We start from the raw sequence: 19,872 nt of genomic DNA on the forward strand, positions 1-19,872 counted from the left end.
AAGACGGACGTGTACCCTAGTGTTATTTACCTAAGAACTATGGAGAGAAGAAATTAAAAGGGTTTGTACTTGACCTTATAGGAAGGGACCAAAAGCTATTTACCTCCACTAAAACCTTTCACCTTCCTGCAAGAATGATGGACAAAATAAATAAAAATAAAGCAGAAGATGGTTGCATTTGCCACCTGCTTCTCATGTGAAATTTATGGAAAGGTTCTCCAATTATTTCCTTTCCATAAACCAGCAAAAATGTCGGCACATGAAAACAAACCAACCTATTAAGTTATATCATACAAACCCTAGCCTGTAGTTCCATAACCAGACTCAGATAATTGTGTCATAATTTATGAAAAAAATTTATATTAAAAAACACTCATTATAATTTAAAGGGACTTGTATATGATTAAACCCATATCTATGTTGTTGACCCTTAATCAAGAACCTCTCCGTCTCTGACACAGAGCCGGAGAGTGTCAGAGCTGGAGAGGATCTCAATTTGTTGAACCCAATGAACTTATAGCCGAAGCCACCAAACCAAAACACAATTAACGAAAACTTAAGATTCCAACAAATATTAAAATTTAAAACCCATCAACATAGTACTTTTGAAAGTTTGTTTCTTTAATTTTTCGGAATGAGATTCCGACAAACCTTTCGCAGCCGACGACACGTTAATTAGACGATAAACCAAATGATTGGCTACGACCAAAACATTGTTTAATAATGATTACCAACTTGAACAAGACGCAAAAGGAATCAAACTAACCTAATTTATATAATACGATGATGAACATTGAACAGGTCATTAGCAAACAAAACCAACTTCTTTTTCTAATGCAGAACAACACGTAATCCTACATGCTTAACACATTATGATAGGGAGATTTCATTTAGCTGCAAAATCACAGGTCACACATGGGAAGCAATCCGCAATCCGCCGCCCGCCACCGGGGGTTTTCTCTTTCCGACATTTTATGCTCACCTAATAAAAGTTGTGTAATAATATAAAGCGACCAATCCGATCAAAATCTTTACCGGGTTCAATAATTACGAGAAGCTTTTTCTTCTTTGACATCTTTTGCATCTGTAAAAGTGTAAAGTGTCACAGGAATAACTGGTCTTAATAGGAACTACAAGTGGTGCTTTCCAGGTTGTACATGGGAGAATTTTACAAGTCACCCTGCAGAGAAAAGAAAAAGCGAAACTCTTGTAAGAGGTCACGAACCTAAAATTTACAAGGAAGCATGTAAAAAATTAGCAAATATATGGGTCCTATATATGGGACTCGATAAGTAGAGCTAACAATTGTAGGGATTATAAGATGGAACCCACGTGATGCTGGAACGCCAAGCGTTTTTGGGGACACGATTTAAGATGCATGAAAATGCTTAATCCTAGAGCAAACAAGATCTTTTGTAAGAAGGTATTAGGTTGGATTAACAATTGAAAGGGCTCAACTAACTTGGGACAAAGTTCAAATATGAAATTTGTCATAGGACCGGACCAACCCTCCACCGAATGAAATTTAAGTTAATTGCTCAAATAAATACAAGACCAGATTTTGAACTTAGTATGATTAAAGTTCAGTTGCTTGATGAAGCTGGACACAGATTGAGTAGCTGCTAGTGATTCCCAATATCCTACTTTATTCTAATTGTTTAAACTATATACTAAACAATTTTGTAGAGATGAAGACAATTCGACATAGTATGGCCCAAGCCCTCGTTTAGTGATGATGTTTAATTTGAAACTGCACTGATCTTTCCAAATGCTGAGTGATCTCTAAGGATGTAGACAGATGAGCAAGCTCGGATGTAGACAGATGAGCAAACTCGGATGTAGACAGATGAGCAAGCTCCGATGAAGGAACCAGGAAGTCATGTTTATTTATTTTTGTTTAATACGTGAGCGACTGAGTAATATAGGCTTGTAAACAGAACTTAATAAGAAAATATTTAATATGGTAAAGACATTTATCTTACCTGAAGATTGGTGTGTAACAGCTGGAGCTAGCTGTTTAAGAGAACTATTGATGTGGCTTAAACACTGCATTTTCAACCCAGAAAACAGAAAAAGAAAAACTATCAGCATCAATTGACTTCTAAATAACATCAAATATTAGATTGTTATGATGTGCATCTGTAGACAGATGATGCTCTACGATATTCGAAACACCACCAAATTCATTATCAGACACAATAACGATACAAAGGGAAGCATGCTTCTTCTTTCCCCCCCTTCTTGGGCAGATGTGAGGAACATCAAACAGTACTAATAAAAAACTAAAATCTAATTCAGATTCAAACATGATATTGCTGACCAGATTTATAATTTCAAGGAACATCAAACGTTACTAATAAAAAACTCAAATATAATTCAGATTCAAACATGATATCGCTGACCAGATTTATAAGCAATACATGAGGAATCTTATTGGGCAAGTTTAGGGGGTGTGGTTTTAGTGTGTTTTAAAGATGAAATTAACCTCAAATATTTTAAAGATGAACTTATCCTCAAAAGATATGAATTGGCAATGCATAAAGGGATATATAAGGAAAAAGAAACGTGCCTAAAACAGATTCAGGAAAACCATATTTACTAGGCCAAGAAAGCTGGCCATTCATCGAGAGCTTGTATAAAAGCTCTGATGATTGTTATGGAATTCAAAAAGTTACTAGGTAAAAAATTAACGGATGCTTGATGAAAAGCCAAAAATAAAGACTGGACTCACAACGACAATATTGAGAAGAAAGAGAGCAGCAGCAGAAACCACCATAGCAACAATATCAATAATGATAGAACACCAAATTCAAAATTTTGAGTGCTGAATTAATCACCAGAATATTCACACATCCACAATCGCCTTTAGGGTGATGAAGTAGTTTCATCATTTTTATCCAACTCTTCATCCTGGTTTCCATTTACAAAAACAACACCGTTCATGGAGTCAGCATCCTCCTCAACAGCCTCTCCTTCACCTTGATCTTCTCCATTCGCCTGCACATCCTGAAACGAAGACACACACAATCCAATTAAAAAACCGGTAAAATCATCCCTTCATGGAACAAACATTAGAGGTTTTTAACTAAAGAAAAGCTGAAAGAGAAGTCTTTTTATGGTTGACAATGCTTCAACTACAGAATAAAATTCCTAACGTACCATCTACAGTTGGATAGAATCACCAATAGTGTGACAAAGTTTCAAAATGCAAGACGCAAGAAACAGAACTTTGTGTTTTAATCTCCCAAAAAGAAAAAAAAAGGCCAGAACAAACTTTAGCCGCGGTTTTGTAAGTCCGAGACCTTATTTGAACTTCTGCACTCTCAAAGATGAGTTAAAAAGTGAAGAAATACTAATAACTATGTAAGCAAGTAACTCAGATGTGAATCAGCTTTATCATCGATTCAAGAACGTTAGCTGGTTATAAACATCTATTTGTCATCAATTGGACAATTTACCTCATGATCCAGATCTCCATTTTCGATTGTGGCTTCTTCATCAATTTGCATGCTTCTGAACCTTTCCACTAGGTTGGTGGTTGGCTTCTCAGCATAGACTGGGTATTGTTCAGCAGGAGGATAAATGCCTCTGCAAATGACCACAAACCAATCCACAATCATCCCAAAAAGCATAAGCACAATTTATTGGCAGTCAGTAATAAAGGTGATATCTACTCTACTGCAGCGCTAAAAAGTAGAATGTTAATGACCCTGATGTTGAACAGTGAGATGAAGGGTGGATACCTATTTTCTGCGTCTTTAGACTCAAGGGCAAGAGAAACCTGCCAGTCCTCGAACAAATTAGGATACTCTTGCGGATCGGCCAATGATTCAGCAGCTTTTTTATTGACCTGTCATATTGAAAATTAAGAATATTTTAGAATAATCAAATATTTGCACAAATATTTCCTTGCTTCAATTGGTGGATAAAGTAGAGTATATAACAATTTTCCGTTGGTATCACTTCCTTCATCTCACCTATACATTTCACTTAAAAGAAAAGCATCATGTTCATGAACTAAAAAACATGCAAAAGTTTAACCTTGTTCAGGTCATTTCTCCAAATTGAAATTATCTCTGAGACCTTGCTTGGTAGGTAAGATCGTGCCATTAAAGCTGCTTCAGGTATCCTTTCACTGTAATGAAAGATGCCAACGCTTTAACATACAAAAAGGACAACTTGAGAAATTGAATGGTCATAATTAGGGTAAACAGAAATTTACCTTTCCAACAACAGCTGTATGCATTCTTCCAATTTACCCAGAATAAATAAACAAAGGAATGCAACATTATTCTTTCCTTGCTCTTTGGCAAGGGATGCAAGTTTTGATATTCCTTGGGCATCTCCAAGAGAAGAATAGAGAAGCAACAAGCCAGAAAGGTCCATTCCATTTGATAGACAATCTTCAGCCAAATCAAGCTGCATAACCCATTCAAGCATATGAATCAAGATTTTGAATGTAAAAAAAATGTGAGGCATCATAGATTCAAAGGTGTTTAATCATCAACAAACTCGTGACCACAATTGATAACAAAGAATATCTAGTTCTTTCAAACAAGACAAAAGTCCTTTATGATCCCCTTCAATCACGATGTTTGGATGAGCAACTCAGTAGTCTTGAGGTGTGAGTGAATGAGGGTCTCTCGGTTTGTTTAATGGAGTTCAAACAGAAGACAGCAGTAAGGGAATACCTTCCCAGTGGACATGGCTAATTCTCCCAGCCGCTTCCATTTGGATTCACTTTGGGCTCCTGTAGCAATTTCCTGCCAGAAAGAAGAAAATAAAATATCTTCAAACAACCAATAAATAGTTATTAGAAAGAGTTTTTTTGTATAAAGGAATTACACACCACGATTTCTCTTCAAATTATCCAGAGCAAACCTTCCTGACAACTTAATAACAACAATTAACTAAGTAAACAAATCTCACCTTTGCAATCTCAAGTCTACCCAGCTGTATAGCAAGATCAAATTTGTAGTCAGCGTCTGTAGCCACTTCCAGTGCATCCTCCAACATACCTCGAGATTCCAAAAATCGAGCCACACTGGATAAAAGCAAAATTTACATCAATATGTCAGTCAATTTACAAAAAAAAAAAAAAAAAAAAAAACGATCACCAAAATATCAACTACGTATCAGAACAGAACAAAAAAGGAAACACATGTGATAGAGATAGTAAATCAGGAAAAACGAATATAATATACTTGTAAATCAGATTATTATATTAGGATCCTTTTTATTGAACTAATAATAATTATACTTGTATGAGAACCAAAAAGCAATATGAAATGCGGTTTTAGGTAAGAAATGGATCTGGGCTTTAAGCTATATCTAATATCACTAGATGGTGCACAACAGTTGCCCATACAAAATATGGTTTCCTACCTATTATGTTGCTCTGGAGGAATTGTTGGAAAGATTTGCTTTGCATGCTCTAAATCTCCACGTATAACAAGTGTTTTGTACTCGATCAAGCTGAGAAGCAAGGTGTATCCAATGACACTGCATAGGTAACAATATTAACAAGTTAAAATAAACACTCCGAAGTGCATGCGTTGACTCCCCTTCAGAACTGCAGCTTGTACACTCACTTAAACTCTTTATCAATTAGAAAGAGACGACTTTGATTGGCAAGATATCCCAGCAAGTACATGGGCCGGTCCAGGTGAAACATTGTGGTCACCTGAAAAGCCACCGAGTCAAAACAGAGCACCATCTCCAAGTTTTTTTTTTAATGCCCTAAATAATATTCTGAGAACAACAGTGACATAATAAAAGTCTGGTCCAGAACACTGATTTTAAAAAGCCACAAATTTTGTATACCTCGCCACCAACACAATAGTTAAGTCGCCAAGAAGTGTTATTGTAAACGAAACAGTCCCCGACCCATAATCCAGTTCTGACACGCTCATTTATTTCATAGAGGAGTTCAAAAGCATCCTCTACACCTAGTTCATCAACTGGCCTTCCATTGTCAAAATAGGATGAGACTACATCCCTCTGCCAAATCAACCACACTAAGTTAATTATATGAATTACTTTTAGCTCAGATATACAGAAAAAACTACGCAAATGCAAATGAAGATGGGATAGGAGAGCTTAAATGGGAGAACTTTTACATCGTATTTTAGAATGTAGAATGATGAATCACTCGTGATTGCCACCAAATCGCCACTATCAGCCCAATAAACATTCTTGAACAGTCAAAGCAACCAAAGGAATGTATTAGTACCCATGCAGCCAGAATAAGAAGTCTGATAATCAAAATTTCGTATATGTTACACCTTAACATTGACATCAATACGTCTAATCAATCTGCATTCCGCCCAGTCATAGAAGCATATGAAGTCATTTGAGCGCATTGCCAGTAAGACCCCTCCATAAATATGTTCTACAGAAAATGTTGGTCGAACATTCTTCTTCTCCTGAAATCAAATTTTAACTCGATCAGATTTGAAAACAAGGCAAATATACTGTTAGGGGAAAATTCCATCTCTTTTCATAGATTACGTATCTGCATGAATTAGCCATTGTTTTAATTCAAAAGGCAATGGTTTTTTAAGCAAAGAATAGATCTGCCACCACTCTCATAAGATGAATACAGAATTTCTGATAAGTATTCTCACTTCCAAGTTCAAACATTGCATCATTCACTAACTTTTGTCCAAACTGGTGTCTACAGTTTAACCAATACATTCATTGTCCCTATACAGTCAAGGCATTGCCTTACTCGTGTAAAATTCTAGAGAGCACAACTTGTGGAGGAAAATAGGGCAAAAGAGAAGTGTTCTTGCAAAAGTAACATTAGCAATAACTTACAGGAATTTATTAATGGAAAACAAAGGAGTTAAAAAGGTTCAAAACCTGGAAAGTTTTGCTATAAACTTTTATCCTTGATGTAGTTTCCCTAACAGCACATTCTCCATCAGATGACCAAACAAATTCCAATGCTGAACCAAAGGATCTATTTCTCCATGCTAAAGCTGTGTATATTATGTACTCGCCATCTCCACAGACAACAACAAACCTTCCATTGGGGTTGTGCTTCAAACTCTGAAATCAAACTCAAAATAAAATCCGTTTGTCAAAACAATGTAATTAAAATTAGGCGTTTAATAGTCATAGTCTTATACGAATCTACAAGTGTGGGCGGTTTTGAGAAAAAAAATAATAATAAAGGATTTGGGACTTCAACAAATTGCTAAAGGTACGGAATTGCTTCACAGCTGATGCCTTGTTAGTTGTGACTTGACCACAATTTGATCAATTGGAAATTCAAAAAAAATTATAGTATAAGGTTGGGTGGACACGAGCACAGTCACACCCATACAGAACTTAGAGCCAAAACTGAGACTCAGAACAATGAGGAGACAAGAATCTTGTTTCAAATTGTTTCAAATCTTCCTCACTCTCCTCTATATCTCTTCATGTTAACATAAAATCTCTGCAATAGTAATGCATCATGGTTAAAAAGCCAGATCCACAGTAACTTGAACTGATGTATCATGCGCATTCATGAAAAGAGGACTGTTCTGTCTACTATGGACAAGACAAACATCACAGCAGAAAGCTTGGAAACACCTTAACAATGTAATAAGGTAGGTAAGTTGACCAAAAAAAAATCACTGGATTAATGTTCCTCAAACAGATAAACTTACTTGAGGATAAAGGTCACAGGTTCCCAACTCCTTCACGGCCAAAGGCAATCTTTCTCCATCTGTAGCCTGAGTTTTACAATCATCAATGTTTATAAATTCAAGCATAAGAATATCTAGTTCTAGAACCATGTCAGGCAGAATGATCAAAGTCTGAGGAAGTAGGGATATTGAACCTCAAAATCTGCTCCAACGCTTTTGATATTCACAGTTTGAATCTCATTATGCTTTGCCCAAATAATTTTTCCACCACTATCCATGCTAGCAACTGGTACTTCTCGACCAATTTTAACCATTATGGCTCCTTCATCATAACCAATTACAATCCTGTACGCATATAAGAGATCTTATGAAACCATCACATCAAACAATATTATAGTTCACAAAGCACCCACTCAGATTTCAGCATTCCAAGGTATTGTAATAGTGAAGGTCTGGTCTTACTCAATAATTTACATCAAAAGCTAACTAATAGTTTGTACACATAGAAAACAAATAAAAAATAAAGACAACAAGGCTTACCGGCGTGAACCTTTCATGTACCCAAAAGCCCAAACACGTTCAAGTCCATAATTCAATGTGTTTTCAAGCCTGCAAAGTAATTATTCATGTAAAAAGAATTCCCTTTTCTCTGAGAGAACCAGTAAATCAACAAAATGATAGTGTAAAACATGGAGAGGCATAAAAGGTACGACAGAATCCAATAGCCTGCCTGTAAAAGGAAGAGAAACATAAAATGCAAACTGAACAGTATGTTTTATTCATTAAAGACCTAAAAGAAAAATACCATTTAATAAAAAGTAGGCAAAGTCTTTCAAGAATGCAATATACTAACATAACAAAATTCTCATCACATGGTCTAGGTGCATTCCGGGCAAGAAGGCAAAACACTATTTTATTTTCCGAGCCTTAACAATCCAAAGGCAAACAAAATGATCCTTGGCAACTAAGAATAAATGAAATTGACAATAGGACATCCAAAATAGCTGAAACAAACACTTGTACACTTGAAATTTAAAACTTACCGATAAGTGGTCGAGTGCCATATTCTAACAGTTCCATCCTCTGAACCAGTAATTATAACTGGAAGTTCTGGATGAAAGCAAACTGCAGATACATTGTGAGTATGTCCATCAAGTGTCTGAACACAGCTTTTTGTCTGATAGTCCCACACCTGTTTACATAACTTCCGATTACAGTGTTTTCAAGATAACCATGCATGCATGCATGCACAAACAGTGAAGGTCAGTCCACACAATAACACTGAATTTTCAAGAAAATGGTGTGTACCTTTGCTGTATGATCATCTGAACCTGTGATTAAGTATGGTTTATCACCGCCAGTGAAGTAATCAACACAATTTACCCCTTTCGAGTGAGCATCCAATGTAAAATTTGGGTCAGGGGAGACAAGATTCCAGATCTGGAAACAAGATAATGACAAACAATTAATAGTATGCACAACTGATTATTTTCTAATATAAACTTACACGGGTTACTGAGGAACATTTCTAAACCCACCTTTACAGTATGATCCAAGGAAGCACTTGCAAAAGTGTTGGTGTCTTTAGGGTTAAAGGTCACTTGCATCACATAGTGAGAATGTCCTTCAAATATCTGAGTACACATCCAACCTTTTTCCCAATCCCACAGTTTGATAAGCATGTCATCGGATGATGACAAAACATATGGAAGTGTTGGATGGACAGCCACACATCTAATGTAGTCTGAGTGTGCTTCAAAGACTTTAACTTTATCCATTGTATTATAATTGTATACACGAATAAACATGTCATCAGCTCCAGCCACTACCCACTGCTTACGCACTACAAACTTTGCTGACCGAACTGCAAGCAGTAAATTTATACATCAAACATGTTTGATTATCTAGAACATTGAGCTAATACGAAAACTAACATGCAATTACCTGGCAAATCAGTGACTTCAAAAGACTTTGCCATGCTCTGCATGTAAATTAGGAAAATTACAGTCAGCACTAACATAATTACACCCACAAAAGATTTGATATCAAAGAAGCCAAACATATAAAGTCTCACAAGGAAAGAATCGATCTTTGAAGTATGGATTGTCCAAAGACATCAATGATGGTTAAGAGCAACAGAATAAGGTAATTTCAATGGAAGGAGGGACCACCCGTATGAAACATCTTAACCTGTGCCATTTTGAAAATATGAATTTTTCATTCACTAAAAGCTCAATTTGTTAGTCTTAGCGGTCACTCACTTGTTGTGTTCTCGACTAATGCAGCCTACTGACAATAAAGAAAAGCTTTCTATGACTGTTCAATAATCACACAAAGAAAAGGAGTTTCCAAGCACGGCAAATACAACAGAGAAGCGGTAATTTGAAAATGCAACCATGTCCGCGAGATCAAACCCCGAAGCAAGTAATGTGTTAACCCAAGACAAATACTAGAATCGGACAAGTGTGACATACCTGTGACTGGTAATTGAAGATGTACACAGTTCCGGAATACAGACTCGCAAGGATCCTGCCACAAAGATAAACACAGTATAAGTAGGCCTCACCGATTCGAAACAAATTCACAATTACAGAAACAGTGAAAGAGCATAGTATGTTAGGATTGGTAAAAATTACCATGGCTCAGATGGATGTAGATCCAAAGACTTAACTCTCTCGGTTCTTTGCACAAATTTCCGCTGCATAATTCGCAATCACAGTAAGCAGAATATTGAAAGCTCCGAAAACGAAAAGCTCAAACTTGAAACGGATAACACAAACTGAACGAAACTGAGGGAAATCTACCTTGATATCGAGCCTGAGAGGCTGCAAATTCAACATAGAAACAGCAGAAAAATGGAGTAAATCAGTGAAAATTCACCAGAGAAAACAGTAAGAAATGCAGAGATGAAGTTAAACCAAGTAAAATCTTGAAATTTAGAGTGAAATTTCGGTTCACATTTTCAGATCCGAGCCGAAACCAAAATCTGGAACGTTACCATTTTTGGAGAGCTCGAGGAAGTCGGTGCGGAGCTCCGAAGAGGGAAGATGGAAAGAATCGGCGATGAAGAGATCGAAGCGAATTGAATTCAGAGTTCGAACGGAGGTGTAAGTCTTGTGGGCTCGCACGTTCAGTTCGCTCGCAAAGAATAACAGAGTGTTCTTCTGAGAGAGAGAGAGAGAGAGGGAGAGAGGGAGATAGGGCTAATGTAGGCTTTGGGCTCGGGCTCGAGTCCAAACCTATATTTTGGATTTGCATTTGGATTTAGATTTGGGCCTAATGTTACGTCCACTATTTTTCTTGACTGCAAACCATGGGCTTGAGACTCATCGACATGTAGTTTTTCATTTATTTATGGGTATATTATATTTTCATATCTCAGATTTAGAATCTATTTCAATTCCTTACAATATCTTTAAAATATTTCACTTTCATACCTTAAGTACTATTTTATTTTAAAATAATACATCCGTTACATTTTTCATCCATTAGTCCGTTAAATGCTGATGTGGTTGCCAAATGTATTTCATGTGGCAAAAAAAAAAAAAATTAAAATTTTTTTTTTGAAAAAAAAACATGAATTAAAAAAAAAAAAAAAAAAAAAAAAACCTGAAAACACAGAAACCCACCCCACCCCATAACCCCTCTTCTCCCTCCCAAGCATCCCAACATCCCTAAACTTGAAAGAAGAAGAAGAAGAAGAAGAAGGAGGAGGAGGAGGAAAAAAAAGTCCCAAAAATCATCTTCGAGCGGGGGGTTTTTCGGGGGGGGGGGGGTGGGGTGTGGAAGGGGGAAGGGAGCTGGGTCGGGGTGGGGGAGGGTCGCTGGGCAGTGCGGGGTAGGGGGGGGATGGAAGGAAGTTGGGTCGGGGTGGGGGGGGCGGGGAACGGGAGGGATAGTTTCAAATTTATTTATGTTTTTTTCCTTTCTTCCTCCGCTTCCTCCTCTTCTTCTTCTTCTTCTTCTTGCAGATGTGGGTCAGTTAGGAGGGGGGAGGGATAGTTTCAATTTTTTTTTCTTTCTTCCTCCCTCCTTCTCTTCATCTTCTTCTTCTTCTTTTTCTTCTTCTTCTTGCAAGCTGTGGGTCGCTGTGTATTTCAATATTTTTTTTTTTTTTTTTTAGGTGAGAAAATTCAGGTTTTGGATGGGATAGAATGGGAGGGAAGGTGAAGAGAGTGGAGGAGAGGGAGGTGGTTGGGATGCTTGGGAGGGAGAAGAGGGGTTGTGGGGGTGGGGTGGGTTTATGAGTTTTCAAGTTTTTATTTTTTAATTCATGTTTTTTTTTTAAATTTTTATTTTTATTTTTTTGCCACGTGGAAGACATTTGGCAACCACATGACATACATGTGGCAACTATGTCAGCATTTAACGAATCAATGGTTGGAAAATGTAACGGAAGTATTATTTTGAAATAAAATAGTACTTAAGGTATGAAATGTTTTGAAGATGTTGTAAGGAATTGAAATAGACCCCAAACCTGAGGTATGAAAATGTAATTTACCCTTTATTTATTTTGGAAGCGAGTTTCATAATTAGCTACAATACATAAATGTATTTAATACAATAACCACCTGACGATCAGATATAATTCATGTGAATATATATATATATATATTTAATACAGTCATTATCTGACAGTCAAATTATAATTATATAAAATCCGTTCTCTTTTTTGGTTATTCTGCACAATTGGATTTTTAGTTGTTCAATTGAATAAATAAATAAAATCAAGGAATAAAAACAAAGACAAATGTGCAAGATAAGAAAATAAAAGTGTAAAAATCGTTGCGTTTTTATATATCTACTTTATCAACAAAGAAAGTGCAGGTCTAGGCCTAATCGAGTTGGGACGTATGTGTTCTCTTTTTGCACTCAAGTTGGCCTAACCCACGTCTACAAATCTTTATTCAAATTGTACATGCCGTTTCAAACATGCATCTCGATCGATAATACCTTCATAAAAGTAAAAGAAATTTACAATTCCATCAATCATGTGCAAAACCAAGAAACCTGCTGATAAACTTGGCAACTGGTGTGGCATCACCTGGATGGTACGGAACCAGGGAACCCAAATTCATATCTGGTGGGCGAGCATAGTACAAATGCTTCACGTCTGCAACTTCTTCTGCCAACTCACTCTGATGGTTATTCATCAGATCTTCATTCGCTACCATGACTAAGGGCTTACCAAGCTGCAAAGTCTCGAATACATGCTCCCTGACACTGCACCGCAGCAAATTATATTCACATCAAACATCAACGAAAATAAAAATGGCTCACAATCAACAAAGTTTTTATACTTTTTACAACGTGACAAAGTGTCCGTGGGCGAGCATAGTACTTTTTATACTATTTTGACAAAAAATCATTTCAAAAATGATGAATCCAAAAACTAGAGGGGAAAAATAAATTTTCTGCAGAATATAGCACTCGTCAACTAAATTTAGAAATTATAGACAAGCGTCGCATTTACGACAAGAAAAGAGATGAAACTAATACATTATAGCTACTCAGATTCTAAGTGATGAATTAGCGCTGCATTTTAGCTGAAGACGCTAAAGCCAAATATTCTTTAAGAAATACATCAGTATCTCTGCAAGTCTTCTATTATTCAGATGGTAAAAAAAATGCAGAAAGATAAACAGACGCTATCAGAATCATACCTGCATGACTGACACAAGAGATGCTGCTCTCAGATGGTCTGCAATGCTCGAAGAAAAAGTGTAGTCAACAGCAAGGGGCTCATCTCCTCCTTCAGCCTGCATTATAACAACAATGTTGAGGGGGAAAGATGTTGCACAAAGTATGTCTGACATAAGAGAACATGGAAGTCATTTAACTTAACATTCCTCCATTCTGTTGCTACAACATTACTAGCAACCAGGCTATTTCAAAGTAGTAGAAAATCAAGCAACGGATGAATTCTTGTTTGAATTTATGAAAGCACGGACAAACTAGTTTTTTTCTTTTAACCTCTATCTGCGTAGGAATTGAATATCAACACTACAGCTACCCATAAACCCAAATCTAAAATAGCAAACTGGATAACGCATTCGTTTACAAATCCACTTTGCACCACTAAAGTTTGCTACTTTGCAGTAGATAATGAAGAGCAGCAACTAATCGCATAACTCGGTTGAGAAATATCTTCGTGGGAATGTAGGATCCGCGGCCCATTTCAAAGAGAAGCCGAGTATACCAACTCTTGTTTAACCTCACGCGTATCCACCTCTCGATCAAGAGCATCAAAACTGGTAGTTCCAACAGTTACAAAAACTATCTTCTTAGCTTTCACATTAACCTCACCATATCCCATCTGCAATCACTTAGGTTTCTGAAAAGCACGAATCACTTAACCCTATAGCTAATCACAGGCAGCAAGAAACAATATCACCATAAAACAATTCAGGAACAACTAGGAATTATGAGAAATAAACTATTTTCCAGGAAAAAAAAAAATTACATTTCTAACAGCAGTTTTGATAAACTAAAATTCTTATGAAATCCCAACTTTAAAGAATTCAAGAGCAGCATCAAAATAATAAGTGAAAATGCACTTATGAATCATAAAAAAATTGATAAAATCGAAACGGATAACAAAATCTACCTTGATATCGAGCCGGAGAGGCTGCAAATTCACCATGGAAACAGCGCAAAAATTGATGAAATTAATCAAAATTCACAAGAAAAAACAGTAAGAAAGGCAGAGATGAAGTTAAACTAAGTAAAATATTGAAACTTAGAGTAAACTTTCGGTTCGCATTTACCATTTTCCGTGAGCTGGGAGATGAAGGAGCTCGAGGAAGTCGGTGCGGAGCTCCGAAGAGCGAAGCTGGAAGGCCTTGGCGGTACAGAGATGGAAGCGGATTGAGCCCGGAGGCAGAGTTCGAATGGAGGTGTGAGTCCTGTGGGCTCGCACTTTCAGTTCGGAACAGAGTCCAAAATAATGTTTGGGTTTGGACTTGTAGTTGTGTCATGATTTATAATTTATTTATTTATTTCGAAAATAATTTTTACACTTCTTTTTTTTTACTCTGTACTATGCATTTCCAGTCGTTGAATTGAATAGAATTAAAATAAATAAAACATTAGATGAGAACCAAGAGAAAAGTTGATGACAAGAAAATGCGGGTATGAAAATCGTTGCTAATTTATATTTGTATTTAATAAATAAAAATTGCATGTATAAGCGTAGGATGAAGTTGGCTAGAATAATGTATTATTTCTGTATTCAGATTAGCTTAACGCACATCTACAACTTGCAAGCTACAAGAAAAACCGCTCCAACTGCAAGCCGGTTTTAACTACAAGAAAATCATGTATGCTCTGACCTCCTCGCATACTTTGGTTTTCATTGTTTCAAAACAAAGTAAAAGTTCCAAATATTTGATCCATCATCCATGGTATTGCCAATAAGAAAAGAGTAATACTACACTTATTTCTTATCAAGTAAGAAAAATAATAATTTTACATCGGAGAAATAAAATTCCACTTTTCCCCCTTAAGAACAAACCCCAACAACAACAACAACCAAGTGTAAATTTCTCGGGGTACCAGCAACTGCAGAATCGAAACCCAGAACACAGCATCAAACTTATTGTATGCATCATCGCTTGCGGTTTATGATGAACCTTCGGCTTCACTGGACTTGCGAATCGAAAACTTGCAATTTACGATTGCATCCTCGATCGATAAGTAGATATTTTCTTTTCCGATCTTGTCTACGAAATGTGACGTTTGTATTTTCTCCATCACCTTAATCCTCGGGTTTATTATTCCCAGCTAAAATGACAAACAAATACAGAAATTATCTTTTATTCTCGTTATAATTAACTATTAAGACGAATAATTGATGAACAAGTACATGAATGCATGCATTTCATCTTTACCTTAATCCCTCTTGCAGCTAAGGTTTTGTGTACTTCCGCCAACGTTTCAATGCCAGTCATATCGATGGTTATAACTCCTACGAAATCGAGTTTGAAACATTTAATTTAAATTGGAGAAACAGTCATGAACGATGCAAAAATAAAATAAAAAAATTATCAATGAGGTAGGGAGATTTGAAGATGCGATATATAATCAAGTTTAATCGTACCTGACAATTCGAGCAAGACATGCTCAAGCTGGCCTCCGCTAGCATCTAATTGTTCTTGCTCATCCCAAACCCATCTCAAAATCCTATTTCCAAATATATACTAATTAGAAAAATTTACTAATAATACTATAATTTTAGTTAAGCAATATCGTTAATTTTGAAATGTATAATATAAGCTAAACATAAACATTACCTTTCCCTTATATAGTTGCCATTTGCAAAGTAGACTGGGGAGCCAATTTGTAGTACCAGGACTCCTGAATTCCTCGCAGCTTCTGGATACTGCTCTATGTCACGGTAAATAACCGAGTCTGGTATTTTTCCAAGCTTACAAGTGCCAGGCCTAGCCACATAAAGGAGAGCTCTCACAAGACCAAGTACGATCTAATCAAACAAAGACTTACTAGGTTAATTCAAGATTAAAACCCTAATAAGATTAATGAATACGTAAATGGCTACAAGCCTGCCAGTGTTTTCAGAAAATCAAAAGCACTTATTGAACTTAGCATAAATTAATACACTCAAACACATTTTAGGGTTTATGAATTCTGAAAGCACTATGGAGAAACAACTATCAAGTTCTTTTATAAGAGCATTTGCACTTTTGAAAAAGACTTAAAGCATAAACATGTGTGAGAAGAAGTGCTTACTGAGATACCGAGACCGATGTCCATGCTAATGAAGGCAACACCTAAAACGGCAGCCATGCAGATGACGAAGTCAAACTTGTCAACCTTGAAGAGTTCATAGACTTCATTGTATTTGATGAGTCCAAGCATGGCGGACATAATAATTGCAGATAAAGCAACAAGAGGGGTGTAACTAAAGAGAGGAGCCAAGAACAGAAGAACGAACATCATAAAAAGTGCCATCACTGCGTTTGTCATTTGTGATCTTGCTCCCGCATTGTAATTCACCGCAGTCTTTGAAAATGGTCCTAATTAAATTATAATACAAAATTAATCAAAGAATTATAGAATATGTTGAACAGTGATTAGTGAAATCAATTGGAGATAAACAATTTGTATGTAAATATAATATACCAGTAGTCAAGTAACATGAGGTGAAAGATCCAATAATGTTCATGAAGCCAAAAGCTATCATTTCCTTATTCCCATCAACTTGTTCGTTCCTCATTATGGCAAAGCTCCTTCCAATTGCTATTCCCTCCTGAAAAAGGTTATTTGATAATTAAAATACATATTAAACTAACCTAGTAGTAACTAAAAACTAAAGTCTCCCTTAATTTAAACCAGAAATGAAAATTAATGGGAGAAATAATTAGTAGGTAGGTTAAGGTCTTTCTCACAGCCAAAGCAATAAGGCCAGTAATAGCCGCAGCCTTCACAACAGCTGGAAAATATTTTTTGTCAAAGGTCAAATATTGAATGGAAGAAGGATTGATCCCTTTCTTCAAGTCTCCCACCTGAGAATAGAAATCGATAAATAAATATAAGAAAATAACAACAAAAGAAATGAGATATGAAAACTAAGAGACCATCTTTCATGTTATGAATACACTCTCACCGTGACATTCCGTGCCATGAACGTCCTTCTCGTAGTTTTAATACAATTTGAATGGAAACCTTTGCTTTTATTTTTATATTAACTATTCTATTAATAAATGAATATTTGAAACAAGTTAGCACACTTACAATTGGTATTCCGTGGTCTTTTGCATGGGCAAAATAAGCAATAAGGCACCCAACAACCACCACGACAAGTGGAGTCATAGCCGACACCCAGAATAGCTTTGGTTTTCTGTTTCTCTGAAAAGTAAGTGAACATCATTAATATAGAGGAAGAGTAATTATTTATTTATTATTTATAAACTACATTTATTTATTGATCACAAGCAGTGACCAAACCAACACGGAGGCTTCGGCTGCCACTGACTCTTAACAACCTCAAATATCTCCCTTCCGAAATTTTATATGACTCCTACAATAGCTAAGGCAAACAAAATAGAGAGAGCATTTATTAATTAATTAATTTATTTAAAACCTACCAAAACTACAACCTTTTCAAAATAGGGAGAGCTTTTTTAGTTGGATGATAACTTGGTTGTATATAATGAAACATGAATGGAAGTCAATGGTTGAATGATAACTTGGTTTTATAAAATGATAAATGTATTTGATGTTATTGATAATGATGTTGTGATAGGATATTCCTAAAATATGAGAACATGTCTTTGCCAATTATAAATTAAAATATATTTAGTTGTTAGAGGACTTTGTTCGTATCGTAACCCATTATTGTAAATTCTAGCTCGGCGACTCACAAGATAGATATATATATATATATATATTTTTTTTTTTTTTTAATAGCGGGAACCATATCCCAGTGAGTTTTTGTTGAAGAACAGAAAACTCACCAGCCACCTGGTGAACTGTAGTAAAAGGAGGAAGGTAATACCCAGAACTACACTCTCCCACCTCCACTGCAAAAAGAGTGAAAAATATCATTAATTTCCTTCTTTTTATTGCAAATGTCATTCAATTTTAAAGCGCGTCCATGCACCTAATCCACGCCACTGTGATTTGTAATAATCGACATTTTAGGAATTAATCAACTGTTACCAAAATTAGGGAAAAAAACTATATATGCACTAATTTCGCATTAATATGTGGATAAGCACTGACCTCGTTTCTATGCTGGAATACTGATTTCAAAACGTTTACAACGTCGGTTTTGGTCGTGAAATTCTTCAACCCTAAAAAGCCCTTCAACTGTTGCAAGCAAATTATAATTGCAGTCCCTCCCATGAAGCCAGTGATGGTGGAATGTGATAGGAAATCCACCAGAATCCCCAGCCTGAATATCGACGACAATAACTTTTATATAATTAGGTTAAATTTGCATTAAAAGGTGCACACACATATACATATACATATACGGTACCTGTTTGTTTCCGTACTACACAATAAATTCTCACCTTAGAATACCCAAAGCGGTCTGAATAATGCCGGTGATAAAGGTGGCCGTAAAAACTAAGCGCAGGTACAATGTAGGGTCTGCCTTTGGATCAGCTACTTCTCCAATGATTTCGGCAATAAGCAACGAGCATGCTGCCACTGTTCCCACAGCGAGGTACTTGGAGTCTCCAAAAATTGCATAAATAAGAGGAGGAACAAAGCTTGAATCTACACAATTATAACACAACCCATTAATTATTTATTGGTTTGGTTGCACATAAAATTATCGAAGAAATATTCTCTTGCCAGACGCTGAACTTGGACTGTGTGTGCATATATTTTAGAAGATAATATTCAATTTAATCAATGATTCAGATTCGAGGGCCTTACAGAGGCCGATAATGGGAGGAATCTGGCAGAGTTTGGCGTAGCTAATTCCTTGAGGAATGGCGAGACTGGTGATGGTGAGTGCGGCAAGGACGTCGTATTGAAACGTCTTCAGACTGTATTTCGGAAGCCATCCCAAGATGGGAACGAAATATTGGAAACCCTTCCTGACCTTCCCAAGTGGTTTCTCATTTGCGAATGCCTTGAAAGGGTCGTCGGGGAAAAAGGTCTCCTTGAGGTCGGATTTGAAGGCGGTGCCGAAGCTTCGCGGAGCTGCGAAGCTGACTGAGCCGCTTGTTTTCGCCGTGGAATTCATGAAACAGGCCGAGTCAGTTCAGATAAGAGATCGTAAGAGCACGAGGAGAAAATAGGAGTGCGAGAGTTAGAGATATAGGTTGTGAGAGAAACTACCCAAAGAACACGTACATTTATAGGAACAAAGGGGAATGGTTGGAATGATGGAATGGGCCGGAATGGCCAAGATTAATGGGAATAGTGTGGCGCACTAATTTGACAAGTCACGGTAGTATATATGAACTTGGATAAGAACCTCTCGTGTCCGACTCAAACGATTTGGTTTTATAGAAAATTGCAGTCAGAATATTATTAATGTGTGAATATTTCTAGATTACATTGTTAACTATTATGTTTTTGTATTTGTTCAAAATTACTATTTTTAGTAATATTAATCCAACATATTATGACGATATTGCTATTATTACATGCTTCCATAATTCACTATGATAATGTTGTGTGCCATGATTTGTGTTTTCATTTGGCCGGACGCAGTTATTTCGTTAGTAATTCGACATGGAAGTGCTTGTTTGTGATG

The 19,872-nt window shown here is 36.4% G+C and overlaps 3 protein-coding genes across 3 annotated transcripts; all 3 read right to left on the reverse strand.

Annotated features, from left to right (window-relative positions):
• Positions 1-805: 805 nt before the first annotated feature.
• On the reverse strand, positions 806-10,822 carry LOC137733101 (coatomer subunit beta'-1). Its single transcript, XM_068472274.2, has 26 exons — positions 10,636-10,822; positions 10,442-10,462; positions 10,274-10,335; positions 10,112-10,166; positions 9,582-9,618; positions 9,176-9,501; positions 8,946-9,077; positions 8,681-8,829; positions 8,178-8,246; positions 7,832-7,982; positions 7,659-7,724; positions 6,865-7,053; positions 6,285-6,425; positions 6,120-6,194; positions 5,824-6,000; positions 5,592-5,683; positions 5,386-5,502; positions 4,930-5,044; positions 4,692-4,763; positions 4,223-4,419; positions 4,042-4,135; positions 3,744-3,850; positions 3,459-3,588; positions 2,838-3,006; positions 1,983-2,046; positions 806-1,180 (listed from the first exon to the last, which is right to left on the reverse strand). The coding sequence occupies exons 1-24, from the start codon at positions 10,636-10,638 to the stop codon at positions 2,866-2,868; spliced, it is 2,718 nt and encodes a 905-aa protein (XP_068328375.1). The 5' UTR covers positions 10,639-10,822; the 3' UTR covers positions 806-1,180; positions 1,983-2,046; positions 2,838-2,865.
• A 1,583-nt stretch (positions 10,823-12,405) lies between these two features.
• On the reverse strand, positions 12,406-14,614 carry LOC137728576 (uncharacterized). The gene is made up of 4 exons (XM_088685027.1): positions 14,405-14,614; positions 14,245-14,265; positions 13,301-13,396; positions 12,406-12,860 (listed from the first exon to the last, which is right to left on the reverse strand). The coding sequence occupies exons 1-4, from the start codon at positions 14,612-14,614 to the stop codon at positions 12,822-12,824; spliced, it is 366 nt and encodes a 121-aa protein (XP_088541153.1). The 3' UTR covers positions 12,406-12,821.
• Positions 14,615-15,007: 393 nt separating this feature from the next.
• On the reverse strand, positions 15,008-19,439 carry SULTR3;5 (sulfate transporter 3;5). The gene is made up of 12 exons (XM_068470148.2): positions 19,044-19,439; positions 18,674-18,881; positions 18,381-18,552; positions 18,113-18,178; positions 17,391-17,504; positions 17,045-17,161; positions 16,779-16,905; positions 16,386-16,672; positions 15,929-16,119; positions 15,736-15,818; positions 15,527-15,603; positions 15,008-15,419 (listed from the first exon to the last, which is right to left on the reverse strand). Exons 1-12 carry the CDS (start codon positions 19,354-19,356, stop codon positions 15,258-15,260), a joined length of 1,917 nt encoding a protein of 638 aa, XP_068326249.1. The 5' UTR covers positions 19,357-19,439; the 3' UTR covers positions 15,008-15,257.
• Positions 19,440-19,872: the final 433 nt, after the last annotated feature.

Source organism: Pyrus communis, chromosome 15, assembly GCF_041283825.1.
Source record: "Pyrus communis isolate YQ-2024b chromosome 15, ASM4128382v1, whole genome shotgun sequence".
NCBI lineage: Eukaryota > Viridiplantae > Streptophyta > Magnoliopsida > Rosales > Rosaceae > Pyrus > Pyrus communis.